General features: G+C 44.8%; 1 protein-coding gene across 1 annotated transcript in view; it reads right to left on the reverse strand.

Moving 5' to 3' along the window:
- Positions 1-463: 463 nt before the first annotated feature.
- Positions 464-20,937, reverse strand: part of LOC123667379 — a 38,397-nt gene continuing 17,923 nt past the window's right edge. The window contains exons 14-19 of the mRNA XM_045601290.1: positions 14,260-14,408; positions 3,742-3,850; positions 2,923-3,034; positions 2,450-2,575; positions 1,008-1,067; positions 464-714 (exon numbers count right to left, since the gene is read on the reverse strand). Coding sequence (XP_045457246.1) covers positions 464-714; positions 1,008-1,067; positions 2,450-2,575; positions 2,923-3,034; positions 3,742-3,850; positions 14,260-14,408 — 807 coding nt within the window. The remainder of the gene's footprint in view (positions 715-1,007; positions 1,068-2,449; positions 2,576-2,922; positions 3,035-3,741; positions 3,851-14,259; positions 14,409-20,937) is intronic.

Here is a 20,937-nt window from a genome sequence, read left to right on the forward strand (position 1 = left end):
AGTTGGGGGAATTGTATTCTGTGTTCTTATTATCTTTGTAAGTATCTGTATGTTATCTTATTATTCATTCATTTAGAAGTTTTCCATAAAATACGTTAGAAAAATCACAAATAAGTAAGCAAGGGGGGGGGGGGGGGGTGTTTAGCGTGACAAGATATGAAATTTTTTTTTTTATATTCAAAAGAAAAACTATGATTTAATGTAAAGACTAAAAGTTAGAGCATGTAAAAAGCACAAAGCTGTACATTAAATAAATAGAAGTGAGAAGTGTCGAGAAAGTCTTGTTACCCTTTTTTCAACATCACTCCTATCCCGCTCAGATATCATCTTCGTTCCAAAAAATAAGTTATTAATCTGTACGCTATCTTCACACGTACACTGTACCGATAATAACGATAAGTAAGACGTTATTTACACAATAATACGCTTAACGAAGTCAATTCCCTTCATTGCATATTTTTTGCTAAAACGCGAAGTTATTGCGAAATGTTTTTCTTAAACAAGGTTCCTTATTTATGTCCATGTCATGTTCAAAATTGAACAGTTCATGAAAGAAATGAACCGTTTTTAAATATAACGAATCTGTTTTCAATAAGTTTCTGTTAAAACTTAAGTCTAAGTTACTAATGAGTTCATACAACTGACCTTGAACTGCGGCAGGCGTTAATGTCTGGTCCCACGGCTCGTCTTCGTATTTCCGAAAACTGCGTTCCACTGGAATAAAACATTACATTTAACACAAAAAAACACTAAAAACAATATATTGACTTCAGAGTGACGTCACTTTCACTTCATATCACTACTTAGCCATCTTGGGTGTTCCGCCATTTTGGATTTGGAATGACGTCACATAGCTAACTACGCATCGTCATTCAAACGAAACGCGTTTACAAAATTTCAGATTAATCGGTTGAAGATATATACTTTAAAATTGAGTTGAAAGATTCCACTCCAACAAACATACATACATAAATTACAAGTGAAATGAAAACTTTTCAACTACTCACTGTTGAGAAAGTGCGCGGTTCCTGAAGATTTTCTCGACTTCTTATCGCTCGAGTCTTGACCTAAGAAAAAAAAAACTTACATTGATTGAATTTGTATTAATTTAGTTTTAAATATTCGATAACAGACATGAGAATTGATCGAGTTATGAGGCTCTAAAGGTTTAGCAATAGTCTTATTAAATCTATGGATCTTCCTTCTTGGGAAGTAATGGTCGTTAGACTAGGTTTTCGGGACTGGCACAGATTGCTATGAGGATGGGTTGCAATACTTAGACTTTTTTTTATGTCACTAGGTCGGCAAACAAGCGTACGGCTCACCTGATGGCAAGCGATTACCGTAGCTTATAGACACCTGCAACACCAGAAGCATCGCAAGCGCGTTGCCGACCCAATCCCCAATCCCCCCAGGAGCTCTGGTCACCTTACACACCAACAAGAACACAATACTGCTTGAAAACAGTATTATTTAGCTGTGATCTTCTGTAAGGTCGAGGTACTACCCCAGTCGGGCTGCTCCATATTTTGAGCAGGAAATTTCTGCTGTGCCCTACCTCAGTTAATAGACTATATACTTATAGACTAGAGAAGTACCACAATTTTACTCAAGATAACAGCCAAATAATAGTAATCATGGTAGGAGATGATATGAGAATTTGATTCTAAAATTTCCTATTCCCGCTCGGGATGTATATTTATATTTGTACATATTTCTGGTTTGGATGTTTCTCCTTGTGGGTCTCCCCACCGTGCTTCGGAGAGCACGTTAAGCATTGTTTATTTGTTGATTTTGGTTGTTTATGTGTGTATATCTATAGTTTTGGGTCTCCCCAACCTGCCTCAGAAAGGACATTAAGCTGGCGGTCCCGGTTACTATCATATATATCTCATAGTGATCGTTACTCATACTTCAGCCTGTAATACCCCACTACTGCTCTTTCCTCATGTAGGAGAAGGATCAGAGCTTAATCCACCACGCTGCTCCAATTCGGGTTGGCAGATATATTCCCTACTATGAGTAACGATCGCTATCAGGTGTACATGATAACAACCGGGACCGACGGCTTAACGTGCTCTCTGAGAGACGGTGGGGAGACCCATTAGGAATGCACAAACACCCAGACCACGACAAACACCTGTATGGCCAATACAAAAGAAGTAGCGTGATGCGTGAGTGTAGGGGATTTACTCAATTTCTTCTCTTACATGTAGAAAGAGGCTTAAGCTCAACAGCTGGATGTTACAGCGTAAATCGTGAATAGTGACCCCAAGTAGTAATGTCCACGTCTTCTCCACAGGAATACTTATGAGAGTCGCAGAGCTCCTAGAGGTTTGAGGTAGTTATTGTGTCGTTGTTGTATGCGTCCACTTACACCGGTTGCGGCAACCACTTACAACCAGGTGGCCGCGCTAGCTCCCCCCCCCACCCCCCTCCGCTACCGTACCTGCGGCGGGCTGCGCGTGGATGCGCTCCATGAAGCGCGAGATCCGGTTGTTGTGGTGCTCGCCGTCCAGACAACATCCCTCCTCCACGCCCCGAGCGCAACTGCGATGCACTCGTAGCTTGCAGTCTGCGGACGCGCGACAATCCGATATAGCTATCTCTCTCGCACGCACGTGTTCACACGAGCGCGAGAGAGACAGATGTCTCATTTCGAGTACTAATACTGTTTACATTAGTTACAAGATAGAGTGTTTTTTAATCCTCTATCAGTTAACGTTATTTTGTTCTTTAATACATTAAATTTCTCTCAAAACCAGTCAACAATACTAATTCCTTTAAAAAGTTCAAACTGTAAAAAACACATGCAATGAATGTGAGGACAGTTAATGCAGTATAATCTAATGCAAATTACATTTGTTATAAAACTATTTAAATGAAACATTACTTCAATCAGTATTTATAAAAAGTAGATACCAGTGCACACGTAGGCCTGCGGCGCGAGTCCCCAGATCACCAGGTCGCAGCGGTGACAGTGCGCTACTGACGTCAACGCCTGCAGTTGCAGGTGGTGTCCTCGAACTACGAACTATTATTGACAAACAGACGTGTTACCGATTGATATGAGTACCGTAAGGAGTAATAATTTCTTTATTAGTTTCTTAACCATACATAATATTTTATATCATAATAATCTTAATAACAATTTCATAACTAGCTAATGCTGCTATTAATGAAAAATTAAAAAAAAAATCAGTTAGAAACTTAAATAGTTATATAGTTTATAACTAGTTAACTACTAATTTATTATCTTTCTCTTGATTTGAATGACGTCATAAAAAGCACGTCACAAAGCGAAAAGGTTCTAACGCATAAGCAATTTTCGTGTCATATGTGACTCTGATTTCAATAGACTTGTAATAATGACGAGACAATCGTTGTTTAAGAGACAAGTTCTTATCACCGTTTTGTGTAAACATAATCAATAATAACATGACATTTATATGCAAAGATACCATCAGTATTAATTTACAAAAAATAATAATAATAATAATAATACAAAAGCAACACTTTTTTTTAAATATTCAACTGTACTACATGTGAGAAGTTGGTAACTCAAACCAAGTTCCTATATTCCAAAAACGATTAGTTTCGCCTACGAACCCTTAAATATCGAAGAATAATTTGGAGTCAGTCACACATCTTCTATTATATTAAACTTAATATTTTCAATTAGGATGAAAACATGAATAAATCCGAGTAGTAAAGCTAGTATAGCACATCAAGAGAACTCACTGGCTGTGGATGTTGTTTGGTCAATTGTTTCACTCTCTGCTTGTACAGTTTATCTCGTTGTAGGAATGATGCTCGGGATCCACCGACCGCCGCCGCTACTGATGCTGGCCTGCAGACAAGAAAATTATCTCAAAATATACTTGCATTGCACTTAAAGTGTCTCAAATTTTTGGGCACACGTCTCTTGCCATATTGTGGACAAAATCTAAAGCTTAATCCAACACGCTTTTCAACTATGGCATGAGAAATGTCGATGTCTCAGAACTTTTCCCATAGAGGTACACTTTTTTACAATTATTTGCCATCGCCGATCACAAGATAAAATTTGAAACATGTTTACCACTTAAAAATTAAGCTAGCCTTGAATTTACAAACTATCAGTATGAAATATTTCAGTGTGTCAGGAAATTGATAAATCTTATTATCTAAGTATATGTAAGAATAAAGGTCACGCTGGTAATTAAAATGTGATGAGTCATCCATCTTGATGTCATACTCGTTGATTTGTCAATTTTATTCATATGCGCACGAGTTTTAGTCGTTTTAATTAATTATTAGATTATCTAAATAAACGGAACAGAGACCACTGGCCGCTTGTCGCGTACGCGACGAGACTGGGGAAAACCTATAAACCTGTTTACGCTAGCACAGCCTTGTCCTTCACAATCTCAGGGTCAGTGCAATACACGTGCCACGTTGTTTGTTTTTTTTTTTCAGTTGCAAGATTTAATATTTCATTGTAATAACGTGGTACTTTACTATCAATAATTGTTGTTATTGTTATTTGTTGTCTTTATCGCATTTGATGAATTGCTCGAGCAAAAGTTTCGCGAAAGGTTCGATCTTGAAATAAATATAGTCAATGTTGACAACGAAATACTTAAGCGTATTAAACATTGTAAATTTGATATGCCATGTGTGCTCCCGTGATATTACCTACTTGAAAAAAAAACTATGTTAGATTCAGATTTTACATTTTCAGAAATTAAAATTTAAGCATTAAAATAATCAATAAATTATTAAAAAGCAAAAATTATAAAAAGAAAATTATTAGAATCATACTGAATATTAAAACTATTTAACAAATGTTTTGTTTAATTTGTCTTAACCTATCCCTGACCTACCAAAATACGTATCAATTTTGCATGTTTTTAATTACGCAATATTATGAAAAGACGAATCGATTGTTTGTACTCGTACCAATCGCGTTCAAAGGGTCATTAACCTGCGGTTGACAGTTTATTAATATTATACATAACGTAGAAATTTAAAAAAATGAAAAATCATATTTTGAGACTAAACTATTGGATGTATTTTATTGACTTTTTGTATGTGGACTTGGAATTTCCTTACATATACGATATCTTTATCGCTGTATTATAATCCCCACCTGTATACATATACAATCTGTATCTCGAAAACGGCTCCAACGATTTTCGTGAAATTTTGTATGCAGGGGATTTCGGGAGCGATAAATCGATATAGCTAGGATTCATTTTCAGAAAATGTCGTATTATCCCTGTTTTTAGGCAATGAAAAAATGTCTACAATATCGTTAGAATACGAAGGTAAATTTCGCATATGTCAATAAAGTTGTCATAGCTCAGGTGGGAAATCGGCCGGTCGGGATCGACCGAGAAGACCGCGATTCAGCTAAGCTCTAGACTAGGAAAAATCGAATTATGGGGTTTTTGGGTGTGGAGGGCGGATAATGTAGGGGAAGCTATACAAGGTAACACTGCCACACTTCAAAACCCCATGGTTATGGCGATATCCATGGTTAAAGTTTTGAGATTAGAGGAAGAATTTAAAGCTATTATAATACCTTTGCGCTCCGCGTCTGACTTCACCTTAGCTCCGGCGCTGCGGGCAGTGCAATCCATGCGCCGTTTCGCAACTTTATAAGTTATTTTCGAACAGGAGTACGTAAAAACGATCTCGACTCCAAGATCAACAAACGATACAACTTGCAGTAACCATGCTTAGTTCCGTAGCTTTCACATGTTATATTCACATTTCGCACTTGATATTAGCATTTCAGACGTTAAGTTATTGTTTTCACGCGGTTTTTTAACAAACGATACAACTGATGTTTAATGACTGAGATATAGATGCTTTAAAAAAAAATGGCGCGCCACTTATCGTTTCGCTCCCAAGCAATGTAAGCATAAATTCATTTTTTGTTTAAATAACTGTAAAGGCAAAGGTCTAAGACCATACAGCCTTGTTTCATGTTATGTTTTTTAATTAAATATATTTTATTTTTATTTACTGTTATAAAATTACGTCAATAAATGGTGTAATTTTTAAATTAGATAGGTTAGGGCTTTTTTTTTGTAACAAAACTGTCTATAAACGGTGTAATTTTTAAATTAGATAGGTTAGGATTTTTTTTTTTTTTTTTTTTGTAACAAAACTATGTCGATAAACAGTGTAATTTTTAAATTAGATAGGTTAGAGTTATTTTTTTTAGTAACAAAACTATGCCTATAAACGGGTTAATTTTTAAATTAGATAGGTGACTGATTATTTATTTGCTAAATAAAAAATAAAAATAAATTAAAAAAAAAGACTATTGAAACACATTACAACCTTTTAAGTTGTAAGAACTGCAACAAATTCGAGAAACTGGTTTTATCACACATAAATTTCAAACAAATACAGTAATTACCCATGATTTGTTTATTTAGAGTGCACTAATGTTGGGGTATTTCAGTCCGATTAAATTAATGTTGCTTTTGAACGTGTGAAAACCAATACGGGTATAAAACCGCAAAAAATAACTTGACAATGAATAATAATATATTTTGCGAATCCATGGTTATGTTGTAGATGTTCCTAGACATCTAGACGGGATTTCACAGCCTACTGGAAGCAAGGAAGGAAATAGTATGAAAACTTACGGCGGTTACCGCAGCCTAGACATCTAGATAGGATTCACAGCCTACTGGAAGCAAGGAAGGAAATAGTATGAAAACTTACGGCGGTTACCGTAGCCTATAGACCCCTGCAACACCCAGAAGCTCTGGCCACCTTACTCGCCACAGGAACACAAAACTATTTGAGAGCAGCATTGTTTAGCTGTGATCTTTTATAAAGCCGAGGTACTTCCCCAGACAGCCCGCTCCTGATTTTGAAATCATACCCTGCTGTGTCCTAATAAATAAATAAAAAAACCTCATTATATAAAAATGTCAACATTTCTCACTTGTTTTTCTTCTTTTTAGTCTTAGGCGACTGCCACCATCTCTTTCTGATTTCCTTCGCGTCTTCATCGTTAACGTTCTCCAATAAATTCACCATTTCAAACTAACGCAGTACACTTATTTATACACAAGGATAAAACGAAAACTAAATACAAAATGACACTTTAAATTGTTGTTATCAGAACAGTCAGTATTCGCATATGTACTATTAAAGGAAAATCACGGACAATTGCCGTATTATTAATAATATTATCCTTGTCGGGGAACGAATGTGAATCCAGAAAACGATTGGGAATTTTATTATTAATAAAACTTTATCCGCATTGATATTTCACTATAAACTATTTGACACTACACAACAATAATTAAAACACTTTTTAACGATGTAAAAATATATTAATATATAAATAACTTTTGTATATATAAAACTTAAGGTACACGTAACAAAACTGTTAAACGTAATTCACTCTGTGTGGTTTTCAAACTAATATGACTTACGTCAGTACATTTATTTGTACCCACATAAATAATATTAATATATGACTCATAATCATCAAAATGCTATTTTGAACAACTATTTAATTAATTTGAAATTTCGTTTAAAACACTTCCCTGAACTTCCTGTGTGTAAAATACATGCATTTAGAAATATTTTATATGAAACGTCTAAGTTTAATCGTTAAGAAAATAACACTAAGAATTTAAATGCAAAATGTAAACATTTGCCAAGTTAAGAAGGCTTGGTTTTGTACAAACGAAAATAAGATCAATGTCTAAAGAAATAAGCGTGAGTATTGCATATTTTTGTATATTTTTTTTTATTTCCCTTATCAGTAATACAGACAACGATAATGATTTACTGATAAGATTTTTTTACGCTAAATTGATTTCTATTTATACGAATGACATGATTCAAGATTAAAAATTATGTTCTATATTTACTTCCATTTCGCAACAGCTTGACAGTGGGCACGGCTGCCTATTGTTTTGGAGGTCGCGGGTTCCGTCCCCGCACTTGATAAATATTGGTCTAGATCATTTTTTAACCAGTGGTCCGAAGCAAGACATGGGCAACTAAAAGCCCGTGGATGTCGTGTAATATAATTTAAAAAAAAAATACAGTAATCAGAGGAGTTTTGGTGGGTTTTGGAAGCACCCAAACTGGTCAGCGGAAGTGAGCTGCAAAGTGATCGGGTTTCACTAGGCTTTAAGTTACTCGTATTACGACGAAATAGCAATAACTAAGAACTTAAATTTTCTCATAAATAGTTTGTGGTCCAGGGTAAACTATGCATTTTGACAAACGGTTCCACATCAGTAAAAGGTTAAGAACCACTGGGACCTATGGAGCACACACAAATGTTTGTATGTTTGTGTCGTGTATTTCTGGACATTGAATTCTCTTCTGACTAGATATTGCATTGAGTGTGATCATTTATTTCTTTGATTTGAAATATTTTATTGATTTAAAACGTTTTGGTATAATATTCATTGTGTGTAGTGATAACGAAAAAGTGGTGTTTTCAGTTTACTTCTTTTGTTTTGCAATTATTTTTTTAATTATTAGTATATATTGCTTTTTGCTAAATTACAATAGATAAACGGTTACATTAGCATTTCTTGACAACCATTTACAGTTTCGTGACAAAGCCAGTTTTACCGTGAGAATTATTTCTACAAAAATATTTTTTCTAAAACTTGGAGCTCACTAATAAGAAAACGTACGAGCTGACGTGAGTTCAGACGCGGGAACGGCAATGACAAATCACAAATAGAACGAGAGCGGCGAGGGCAGCCACAACGACACGTCACAGACACAGACACACACGGAACCCACCTGCAGTGCAGGCACAGCGCGGCGGCCACCAGCGCGGCCAGCAGCGCGGCGTGCGCGTCCGGCGAGGGCGGCCACAACGACACGTCACAGACACAGACACAGACACACAGACACACACACACAGAACCCACCTGCAGTGCAGGCACAGCGCGGCGGCCACCAGCGCGGCCAGCAGCGCGGCGTGCGCGTCCGGCGAGGGCGGCCACAACGACACGTCACAGACACAGACACAGACACACACGAACCCACCTGCAGTGCAGGCACAGCGCGGCGGCCACCAGCGCGGCCAGCAGCGCGGCGTGCGCGTCCGGCGAGGGCGGCCACAACGACACGTCACAGACACAGACACAGACACACAGACACACACACACAGAACCCACCTGCAGTGCAGGCACAGCGCGGCGGCCACCAGCGCGGCCAGCAGCGCGGCGTGCGCGTCCGGCGAGGGCGGCCACAACGACACGTCACAGACACAGACACACACGGAACCCACCTGCAGTGCAGGCACAGCGCGGCGGCCACCAGCGCGGCCAGCAGCGCGGCGTGCGCGTCCGGCGAGGGCGGCCACAACGACACGTCACAGACACAGACACAGACACAGACACAGACACACACGAACCCACCTGCAGTGCAGGCACAGCGCGGCGGCCACCAGCGCGGCCAGCAGCGCGGCGTGCGCGTCCGGCGAGGGCGGCCACAACGACACGTCACAGACACAGACACAGACACACACGAACCCACCTGCAGTGCAGGCACAGCGCGGCGGCCACCAGCGCGGCCAGCAGCGCGGCGTGCGCGTCCGGCGAGGGCGGCCACAACGACACGTCACAGACACAGACACACACACACAGAACCCACCTGCAGTGCAGGCACAGCGCGGCGGCCACCAGCGCGGCCAGCAGCGCGGCGTGCGCGTCCGGCGAGGGCGGCCACAACGACACGTCACAGACACAGACACAGACACACAGACACACACACACAGAACCCACCTGCAGTGCAGGCACAGCGCGGCGGCCACCAGCGCGGCCAGCAGCGCGGCGTGCGCGTCCGGCGAGGGCGGCCACAACGACACGTCACAGACACAGACACAGACACACAGACACACACACACAGAACCCACCTGCAGTGCAGGCACAGCGCGGCGGCCACCAGCGCGGCCAGCAGCGCGGCGTGCGCGTCCGGCGAGGGCGGCCACAACGACACGTCACAGACACAGACACAGACACACAGACACACACACACAGACACACACACACAGAACCCACCTGCAGTGCAGGCACAGCGCGGCGGCCACCAGCGCGGCCAGCAGCGCGGCGTGCGCGTCCGGCGAGGGCGGCCACAACGACACGTCACAGACACAGACACAGACACACAGACACACACACACAGAACCCACCTGCAGTGCAGGCACAGCGCGGCGGCCACCAGCGCGGCCAGCAGCGCGGCGTGCGCGTCCGGCGAGGGCGGCCACAACGACACGTCACAGACACAGACACAGACACACACACACACACACACAGAACCCACCTGCAGTGCAGGCACAGCGCGGCGGCCACCAGCGCGGCCAGCAGCGCGGCGTGCGCGTCCGGCGAGGGCGGCCACAACGACACGTCACAGACACAGACACACACGGAACCCACCTGCAGTGCAGGCACAGCGCGGCGGCCACCAGCGCGGCCAGCAGCGCGGCGTGCGCGTCCGGCGAGGGCGGCCACAACGACACGTCACAGACACAGACACAGACACAGACACAGACACACACGAACCCACCTGCAGTGCAGGCACAGCGCGGCGGCCACCAGCGCGGCCAGCAGCGCGGCGTGCGCGTCCGGCGAGGGCGGCCACAACGACACGTCACAGACACAGACACAGACACACACGAACCCACCTGCAGTGCAGGCACAGCGCGGCGGCCACCAGCGCGGCCAGCAGCGCGGCGTGCGCGTCCGGCGAGGGCGGCCACAACGACACGTCACAGACACAGACACACACACACAGAACCCACCTGCAGTGCAGGCACAGCGCGGCGGCCACCAGCGCGGCCAGCAGCGCGGCGTGCGCGTCCGGCGAGGGCGGCCACAACGACACGTCACAGACACAGACACAGACACACACACACACACACACAGAACCCACCTGCAGTGCAGGCACAGCGCGGCGGCCACCAGCGCGGCCAGCAGCGCGGCGTGCGCGTCCGGCGAGGGCGGCCACAACGACACGTCACAGACACAGACACACACGGAACCCACCTGCAGTGCAGGCACAGCGCGGCGGCCACCAGCGCGGCCAGCAGCGCGGCGTGCGCGTCCGGCGAGGGCGGCCACAACGACACGTCACAGACACAGACACAGACACAGACACACACGAACCCACCTGCAGTGCAGGCACAGCGCGGCGGCCACCAGCGCGGCCAGCAGCGCGGCGTGCGCGTCCGGCGAGGGCGGCCACAACGACACGTCACAGACACAGACACAGACACACACGAACCCACCTGCAGTGCAGGCACAGCGCGGCGGCCACCAGCGCGGCCAGCAGCGCGGCGTGCGCGTCCGGCGAGGGCGGCCACAACGACACGTCACAGACACAGACACAGACACACAGACACACACACACAGAACCCACCTGCAGTGCAGGCACAGCGCGGCGGCCACCAGCGCGGCCAGCAGCGCGGCGTGCGCGTCCGGCGAGGGCGGCCACAACGACACGTCACAGACACAGACACACACGGAACCCACCTGCAGTGCAGGCACAGCGCGGCGGCCACCAGCGCGGCCAGCAGCGCGGCGTGCGCGTCCGGCGAGGGCGGCCACAACGACACGTCACAGACACAGACACAGACACAGACACACACGAACCCACCTGCAGTGCAGGCACAGCGCGGCGGCCACCAGCGCGGCCAGCAGCGCGGCGTGCGCGTCCGGCGAGGGCGGCCACAACGACACGTCACAGACACAGACACAGACACACACGAACCCACCCGCAGTGCAGGCACAGCGCGGCGGCCACCAGCGCGGCCCGCAGCGCGGCGTGCGCGTCCGGCGAGGGCGGCCACAACGACACGTCACAGACACAGACACAGACACACAGACACACACACACAGAACCCACCTGCAGTGCAGGCACAGCGCGGCGGCCACCAGCGCGGCCAGCAGCGCGGCGTGCGCGTCCGGCGAGGGCGGCCACAACGACACGTCACAGACACAGACACACACGGAACCCACCTGCAGTGCAGGCACAGCGCGGCGGCCACCAGCGCGGCCAGCAGCGCGGCGTGCGCGTCCGGCGAGGGCGGCCACAACGACACGTCACAGACACAGACACAGACACACAGACACACACACACAGAACCCACCTGCAGTGCAGGCACAGCGCGGCGGCCACCAGCGCGGCCAGCAGCGCGGCGTGCGCGTCCGGCGAGGGCGGCCACAACGACACGTCACAGACACAGACACAGACACACACGAACCCACCTGCAGTGCAGGCACAGCGCGGCGGCCACCAGCGCGGCCAGCAGCGCGGCGTGCGCGTCCGGCGAGGGCGGCCACAACGACACGTCACAGACACAGACACAGACACACACGAACCCACCTGCAGTGCAGGCACAGCGCGGCGGCCACCAGCGCGGCCAGCAGCGCGGCGTGCGCGTCCGGCGAGGGCGGCCACAACGACACGTCACAGACACAGACACAGACACACAGACACACACACACAGAACCCACCTGCAGTGCAGGCACAGCGCGGCGGCCACCAGCGCGGCCAGCAGCGCGGCGTGCGCGTCCGGCGAGGGCGGCCACAACGACACGTCACAGACACAGACACAGACACACACGAACCCACCTGCAGTGCAGGCACAGCGCGGCGGCCACCAGCGCGGCCAGCAGCGCGGCGTGCGCGTCCGGCGAGGGCGGCCACAACGACACGTCACAGACACAGACACAGACACACACGCACCCACCTGCAGTGCAGGCACAGCGCGGCGGCCACCAGCGCGGCCAGCAGCGCGGCGTGCGCGTCCGGCGAGGGCGGCCACAACGACACGTCACAGACACAGACACAGACACACAGACACACACACACAGAACCCACCTGCAGTGCAGGCACAGCGCGGCGGCCACCAGCGCGGCCAGCAGCGCGGCGTGCGCGTCCGGCGAGGGCGGCCACAACGACACGTCACAGACACAGACACAGACACACACGAACCCACCTGCAGTGCAGGCACAGCGCGGCGGCCACCAGCGCGGCCAGCAGCGCGGCGTGCGCGTCCGGCGAGGGCGGCCACAACGACACGTCACAGACACAGACACAGACACAGACACAGACACAGACACACACGAACCCACCTGCAGTGCAGGCACAGCGCGGCGGCCACCAGCGCGGCCAGCAGCGCGGCGTGCGCGTCCGGCGAGGGCGGCCACAACGACACGTCACAGACACAGACACAGACACACACGAACCCACCTGCAGTGCAGGCACAGCGCGGCGGCCACCAGCGCGGCCAGCAGCGCGGCGTGCGCGTCCGGCGAGGGCGGCCACAACGACACGTCACAGACACAGACACACACACACAGAACCCACCTGCAGTGCAGGCACAGCGCGGCGGCCACCAGCGCGGCCAGCAGCGCGGCGTGCGCGTCCGGCGAGGGCGGCCACAACGACACGTCACAGACACAGACACAGACACACAGACACACACACACAGAACCCACCTGCAGTGCAGGCACAGCGCGGCGGCCACCAGCGCGGCCAGCAGCGCGGCGTGCGCGTCCGGCGAGGGCGGCCACAACGACACGTCACAGACACAGACACACACGGAACCCACCTGCAGTGCAGGCACAGCGCGGCGGCCACCAGCGCGGCCAGCAGCGCGGCGTGCGCGTCCGGCGAGGGCGGCCACAACGACACGTCACAGACACAGACACAGACACACACGAACCCACCTGCAGTGCAGGCACAGCGCGGCGGCCACCAGCGCGGCCAGCAGCGCGGCGTGCGCGTCCGGCGAGGGCGGCCACAACGACACGTCACAGACACAGACACAGACACACAGACACACACACACAGACACACACACACAGAACCCACCTGCAGTGCAGGCACAGCGCGGCGGCCACCAGCGCGGCCAGCAGCGCGGCGTGCGCGTCCGGCGAGGGCGGCCACAACGACACGTCACAGACACAGACACAGACACACAGACACACACACACAGAACCCACCTGCAGTGCAGGCACAGCGCGGCGGCCACCAGCGCGGCCAGCAGCGCGGCGTGCGCGTCCGGCGAGGGCGGCCACAACGACACGTCACAGACACAGACACAGACACACAGACACACACACACGGAACCCACCTGCAGTGCAGGCACAGCGCGGCGGCCACCAGCGCGGCCAGCAGCGCGGCGTGCGCGTCCGGCGAGGGCGGCCACAACGACACGTCACAGACACAGACACAGACACACAGACACACACACACAGAACCCACCTGCAGTGCAGGCACAGCGCGGCGGCCACCAGCGCGGCCAGCAGCGCGGCGTGCGCGTCCGGCGAGGGCGGCCCGCCGCAGCCGCCGACGGGCGCCGCCGCCACCACGCTGAGGCGCTGGCACATCAGCTTCTCCACCACCACCAGTTCCTGCGGGCACGACACTCATTTTTAGTTCAAATATTTTTTAGTGGCGTTGCATTTACTGATGAGGATTGCCTCTATCTCCCATTTCTTTTATTTTATTTTTACGTTATATTTATTCTTTGTTATTATCGGCTCGACAAGCTAAGTGGCTACTGCAGTCAAGAATTTAGCCACCGTCTCTCTTCCTATTAATGTCGTGAGAGGCAACTAATGGTCATTGAAGCCGATGACGGGATAACCATCCTACAGAGCTGGTTTTTTCAATACACATACCGAAAATGGGCAGCAGCGTCTTCGGTTCGATAAAGCCAGCCTCGCGGACACCAACCCGCCTGCTCAGCGTGGTGACTATAGGCAAAACCCTCATGAGTTCGCGGCAGAAATTTCGGCCCTCAGTTCCCGGCAAGCGATAACGGTAGAGCGGAGGGTTCTAGGGATCACCGGGTTACGGGAGGCTGCCACCCAACACTACAGCTGGAAACGTTTAATGGATGCACTCTACGGCTGGACCACCACCTCACCTAACTTAAAGTAGAACTAAGGCATATTAAGTGGAGTTGGTTAATGGAGTTCTGGCGTTGTCTAAAATCCGAAGACAGGGCGAGGGCACAATCACGATTATCACGATCATCATGGAAGTGAAACAAGTGTCTTGCTCTTAATAGGCTTAACACTAGCAGCGAACACCAGCTATTGCGGGGCACTCTGAATATATGCCTCCGAAAAGAACGAACCCACTTGATGAAATCTACTCTCCAACCTACTTTGCCCCAAATATATGTGGCTCCGAGAAGTTTCAACTGGAACTCCAAAACCGGTTCGATTCGCTGGAAACCATTAGCGATGTGGACGTGATGATCGACAACGTTGTGAAAACGGTGAGTAGGAAAGGGGTCACAGACAGTTTCGGAAAATGGAGTCGACGAAACAGTCCAAACTTTCTTCAGAAGCCTTGGATCTGATGCAGCGGGGGCGCGATTTGCCCGCTGCTCAAGCAGCTTTGCCAGAATAGAAGGCTCTTTCTAAGAGGATACGGAAACTTGTACGGAGAGACTACCGCTGCTCAAATACGAGAGACATTAGTACTCTTATAGAGCAGAATGATCAAAAAATTTCCAAAGACTATTGGGAGGAACTTTCTTACGAAACTTAAAAAACTGGATGGCAGAACCGTTTGCTTTCACCCTCAGATCCGAGAAGAAGTCGAGAAATTTTATGGATAGCTATATTCGTCAAGCACAGCCAGAGACCCAGAAAGTCTTGGCTAAACTGTTTGACGCCGTCATTCACCGGGGTTCTACACCGGAGGCGTGGTCTAGGACTGTGGTGATAGTGTTCAGCAAAAGAGGCGATAAGTAAAGTACGTAAAGAATATAGCCACCCCCTCTCTTCCCGTGGGTATCGTAAGAGACGATTAAGGGATAACACAGTTTCACTACCACCTTGGAACTTATAAAGCCGACCGATGGCGAGATAAACATCCAACTGCTGGCTTTGAAATACACAGGCCGAAGACAGCAGCGTCTTCGGTGCGACAAAGCTAGTCTTGTGGTCACCAACCCACCTGCCCAGCGTGGTGACTATGGGCAAAACACACGAGTTCACGCAATTTTTACCGCGAACTTGGGGAGGCCTATGTCCAGCAGTGGGCTGATAGGCTGAAGTGATGATGATGATCATGAAGTCTCTCTTGAAGGATTACAGAACAATCTCTATTCTGAACCACGTCTATAAGCTATTTTCGAGGGTCGTTAACTCGTTACGAACCATCTCGCCACAAGATTCGACGAGTTCCAACCACCGGAACAGGTTGGTTTCGAAGTTGCTACAGCACCGTAGACCACATATATCCATACTGTTCGGCAGATAATACAAAAAAACTAAAGAGTATAATCAGCCGCTGTGTATTGCATTTGTGGACTACGAGAAAGCCTTTGACTCTCTCGAGACCTGGGCTGTCCTGAATTCTCTGCAGATGTCATATCGACTGGCGATAAAGCGAGATACTCAGGTGTATGTAAGACGCGGCGATGATACCGTACAAGGACCTCGAACGAGACCCATTTTCCTTCGTCGCGAGATAAGACAGGGCGATGTAATAGAGCACCGATGGCCGTTGGAGCGGACGTGTCCTACAATGGAAACCGCGTGTTGGCAAACCGCAGTATGGGACGTCCTCCAGCCCGCTGGACCCACGATGGGATGGGATATCCAGCGCGAACTTAGGGAGACCTATGTCCAGCAGTGGCCTGCAATAGGCTGAACTGACTGACTGACTGGCTAATTATCGGCTCATGATACAAAAGCGAATGAACCCAAAACTTATGAACCAAATGTCTACTACCCAATTATTTATGAGCTAATGACATACAAATATTAATATGCCAAAGGCTTGTGATCCAAATGTTAATAAGTCAAAGTTTTAGTATCCAAACATACATATGGTAAAAGGCCTAAGTTCTTAATGTTTGTTTGAGCCAAAGTACACAATTGCATATGCATTAGCTAAATTTGTATGAGCAAGGAGAAATGACCGAAAGGTTTACGAATGGTTCAAAAGTTTATGAGCCAATCGTGTATGAACCAGAGACTTATAAACTCAAATATTTATTAGACATGTCTATTAACGAAATTTTTATGATCCAAATACTTATAATTCACAACTTCATGAACCAAGAACTTAAGAGGGTATTTTAATCTAGAGACTAGATTTTAGGTTTACTAGGTTTTACGAGCGTAATAAAAAAACAGTAACTTTTATAACGATTGATTTTTTTTATCATTTTTATTGATACTGGAAAAGTATTAAAACGTATAATACCTGAAAAATAACCGGCTAAGTGTGAGTCACACTTACGCACCACGGGTTCCGTGCAAACAAAATTATTAAAAATATTTTTATTCTATGATATATGCTTTTCGCAATTTTTCCTATATCTGTTGCCTGAAATGTTGCTTCGTACAAAATTTCAAGATTCTGAGTTCACGGGAAGCACCCTGTAGTTTTTGAAACCCGGAATGGGGTCTCCGTCAAGCATTCGTGGCATAGCTCTATAATGCGAAAGGGACAGTAGACCTGAGTATTTTATATAAATTTCACCACGATTATGATACCTCCACGCATTCCTGGGAAAAGGGTCTTTCTTGACAGACAGACGGAACACAAAGTGATCCTATCAGGGTTCCGTTTTTTTCTTTTGAGGTCCGGACCCCTAAAAAAAATTGAAGTCCGTAGAGATCGGCAAGGTAGGCAATGAGCAAAAAATTATGTCAATTTTGCATAACATTAAGTAATCTTGAAAAAACAGATGTTTTTTCAACTTTAGCAATTCAAAAAAAATTGTAAAATAAAAAAAATTAACAAAAATTCCTACGTAGAGACAATTTTGATAGTTTTAAGATTATCTAAACCAAATTTCAATTAAATTGGTGCATTAAAGGTTAAAATATCTTGTCAATTGTACCAAAATCTCAGTTTCGAGAAAAACCTGTTTAACTTTGGAACTGAACTAAACTGTACTTAAGAGCCATTTCACAATTTTACGCTCTGTAGTCGTACGAGCCGCGCGATCTTTGTGCTAGTAAGTATAGTGTGACAACCAAAAGACCATCTTGATCGTTTTCTAATGTATAATAAAAATTAATAACTATGGTATAAAATGTTTTTTACATAATTAATTTGTTAAAAATTTCAAGTATGTTATATAACAACAGTCAATAAATTAAAAAAAAAAATAATAAAAAAATCATTTTTAGAAACAATTTTTTTTTAATTGATTTAGTTTTTTCAGTTTACGAATTAATCTAATATTTACGATATGAATAAAATATTAAATAGCATTTTATTATGCCCCAGAAAATTATTAGTATTTTTTTTTATGTATGTTACATCAGAACTTTTGACTGGGTGGACCAATTTCAACAAAAAAATTTTTAATCGAAAGGTGGTGTGTGTCATTTGGTACTTGAATTTATTTGAGATCTAACAACAACTTTTCGAGTTATATCTAATAATGCGTTTTTACTTGACTATTTTTTCGCCGACCTACGTTGTATTATAGGGCATAACTTTTTACTTGGTGTACCGATTTTGACTATTTTTATTTTAATCGAAAGCTGATGTTTATCATGAGGTCACATTTAAATTTCATCGAGATCTGATAACAACTTTATGAGTTATTTTTGATAACGCCTATTTACTTGACTATTTTTTCGTCTACCTACGTTGGATTACTTGTCGATGTAATTAAAGTCGGTTTTTTTCGTTTGCGAGCAAATACAATTATTTAACTCAATGACACCGACAAACATATTAATTAACAAACAACAAGACAAACAGATTGAAATGCCTATTTGTATTGATAATGTGAGAAAAAAAATTAAATTATACATTTGTTTACAGAAATTATCATCATATTATTTTACAGTCATTTTCGTAATATGTTTATTTTATTATGAAAGTATCAAATGCGGTTTATCCGCTATAACTACAGGCGCTTGGCGCGTGTGAGCGAAAGAGACGGCTGCGCAGAATTTGGCGTGAACCTTACCTCTAAGAGCGCTAGCGCTCGACTGATTTACCGGGCTTGATGCGTGGTAATATATACTATCTTTTTATTATTTAATATAAAATGTATTAAAAATGATTACATCTTTTAATTATTATTATTATTTTTTTTTTTTTTTTTGTATTCCTTAATGATGTAAGTTTACTTTGATGAAGATAGTTCGTTAAAATTTCTTAGTTTTCTAAGAAAAATATCGCTTTTAAAATTGTACTTGGAAAATATTCGTAACTTTATTTTTTTTTTTTTACGCTCTGCAGTCGTACGAGCCGCGCGATCTTTGTGCTAGTAAGTATAGTGTGACAACCAAAAGACCATCTTGATCGTTTTCTAATGTATAATAAAAATTAATAACTATGGTATAAAATGTTTTTTACATAATTTGTTAAAAATTTCAAGTATGTTATATAACAACAGTCAATAAATTAAAAAAAAAATAATAAAAAAATCATTTTTAGAAACAATTTTTTTTTAATTGATTTAGTTTTTTCAGTTTACGAATTAATCTAATATTTACGATATGAATAAAATATTAAATAGCATTTTATTATGCCCCAGAAAATTATTAGTATTTTTTTTTATGTATGTTACATCAGAACTTTTGACTGGGTGGACCAATTTCAACAAAAAAATTTTTAATCGAAAGGTGGTGTGTGTCATTTGGTACTTGAATTTATTTGAGATCTAACAACAACTTTTCGAGTTATATCTAATAATGCGTTTTTACTTGACTATTTTTTCGCCGACCTACGTTGTATTATAGGGCATAACTTTTTACTTGGTGTACCGATTTTGACGATTTTTATTTTAATCGAAAGCTGATGTTTATCATGAGGTCACATTTAAATTTCATCGAGATCTGATAACAACTTTATGAGTTATTTTTGATAACGCCTATTTACTTGACTATTTTTTCGTCTACCTACGTTGGATTACTTGTAGATGTAATTAAAGTCGGTTTTTTTCGTTTGCGAGCAAATACAATTATTTAACTCAATGACACCGACAAACATATTAATTAACAAACAACAAGACAAACAGATTGAAATGCCTATTTGTATTGATAATGTGAGAAAAAAAATTAAATTATACATTTGTTTACAGAAATTATCATCATATTATTTTACAGTCATTTTCGTAATATGTTTATTTTATTATGAAAGTATCAAATGCGGTTTATCCGCTATAACTACAGGCGCTTGGCGCGTGTGAGCGAAAGAGACGGCTGCGCAGAATTTGGCGTGAACCTTACCTCTAAGAGCGCTAGCGCTCGACTGATTTACCGGGCTTGATGCGTGGTAATATATACTATCTTTTTATTATTTAATATAAAATGTATTAAAAATGATTACATCTTTTAATTATTATTATTATTATTTTTTTTTTTTGTATTCCTTAATGATGTAAGTTTACTTTGATGAAGATAGTTCGTTAAAATTTCTTAGTTTTCTAAGAAAAATATCGCTTTTAAAATTGTACTTGGAAAATATTCGTAACTTTATTTTTTTTTTTTTTTTTTTTTTTTTTTATCGATTAATAGAGATACAAATGGAATAAAAATCTGTGATAGTCCCAAACAAAATTATACACATATTACGTTATATTTTTAAAATGGTTTAAACGTAGAGGTTATTGAAAAGTAGGATTTCAAAGTATACATTGCGACCGTTTACCCAGGGAGGAGGCTGATGAAAAGGTTAATAATTTTATACACATAATATAAATCAAAATTCTGATCTGACTATCGACTACAACAAAGGTTGCTTTATTATATTTCAAGAATATAAATTGCATTAATGCATCCAACACTGAGATTAACGACGTCAAAATATTACAATTTCGCGGATTGTTATTGATTTTTGTCAAATGGCTCTTAACATTAAATTCGAGAATGTAGCCAACAAAAAACGTCAAAATAGACTTACAGGTGCTCGTTTATGACGTATAAAATATTAAATAAATAAATT

Source organism: Melitaea cinxia, chromosome 28 (genome assembly GCF_905220565.1).
Source record: "Melitaea cinxia chromosome 28, ilMelCinx1.1, whole genome shotgun sequence".
Lineage (NCBI taxonomy): Eukaryota > Metazoa > Arthropoda > Insecta > Lepidoptera > Nymphalidae > Melitaea > Melitaea cinxia.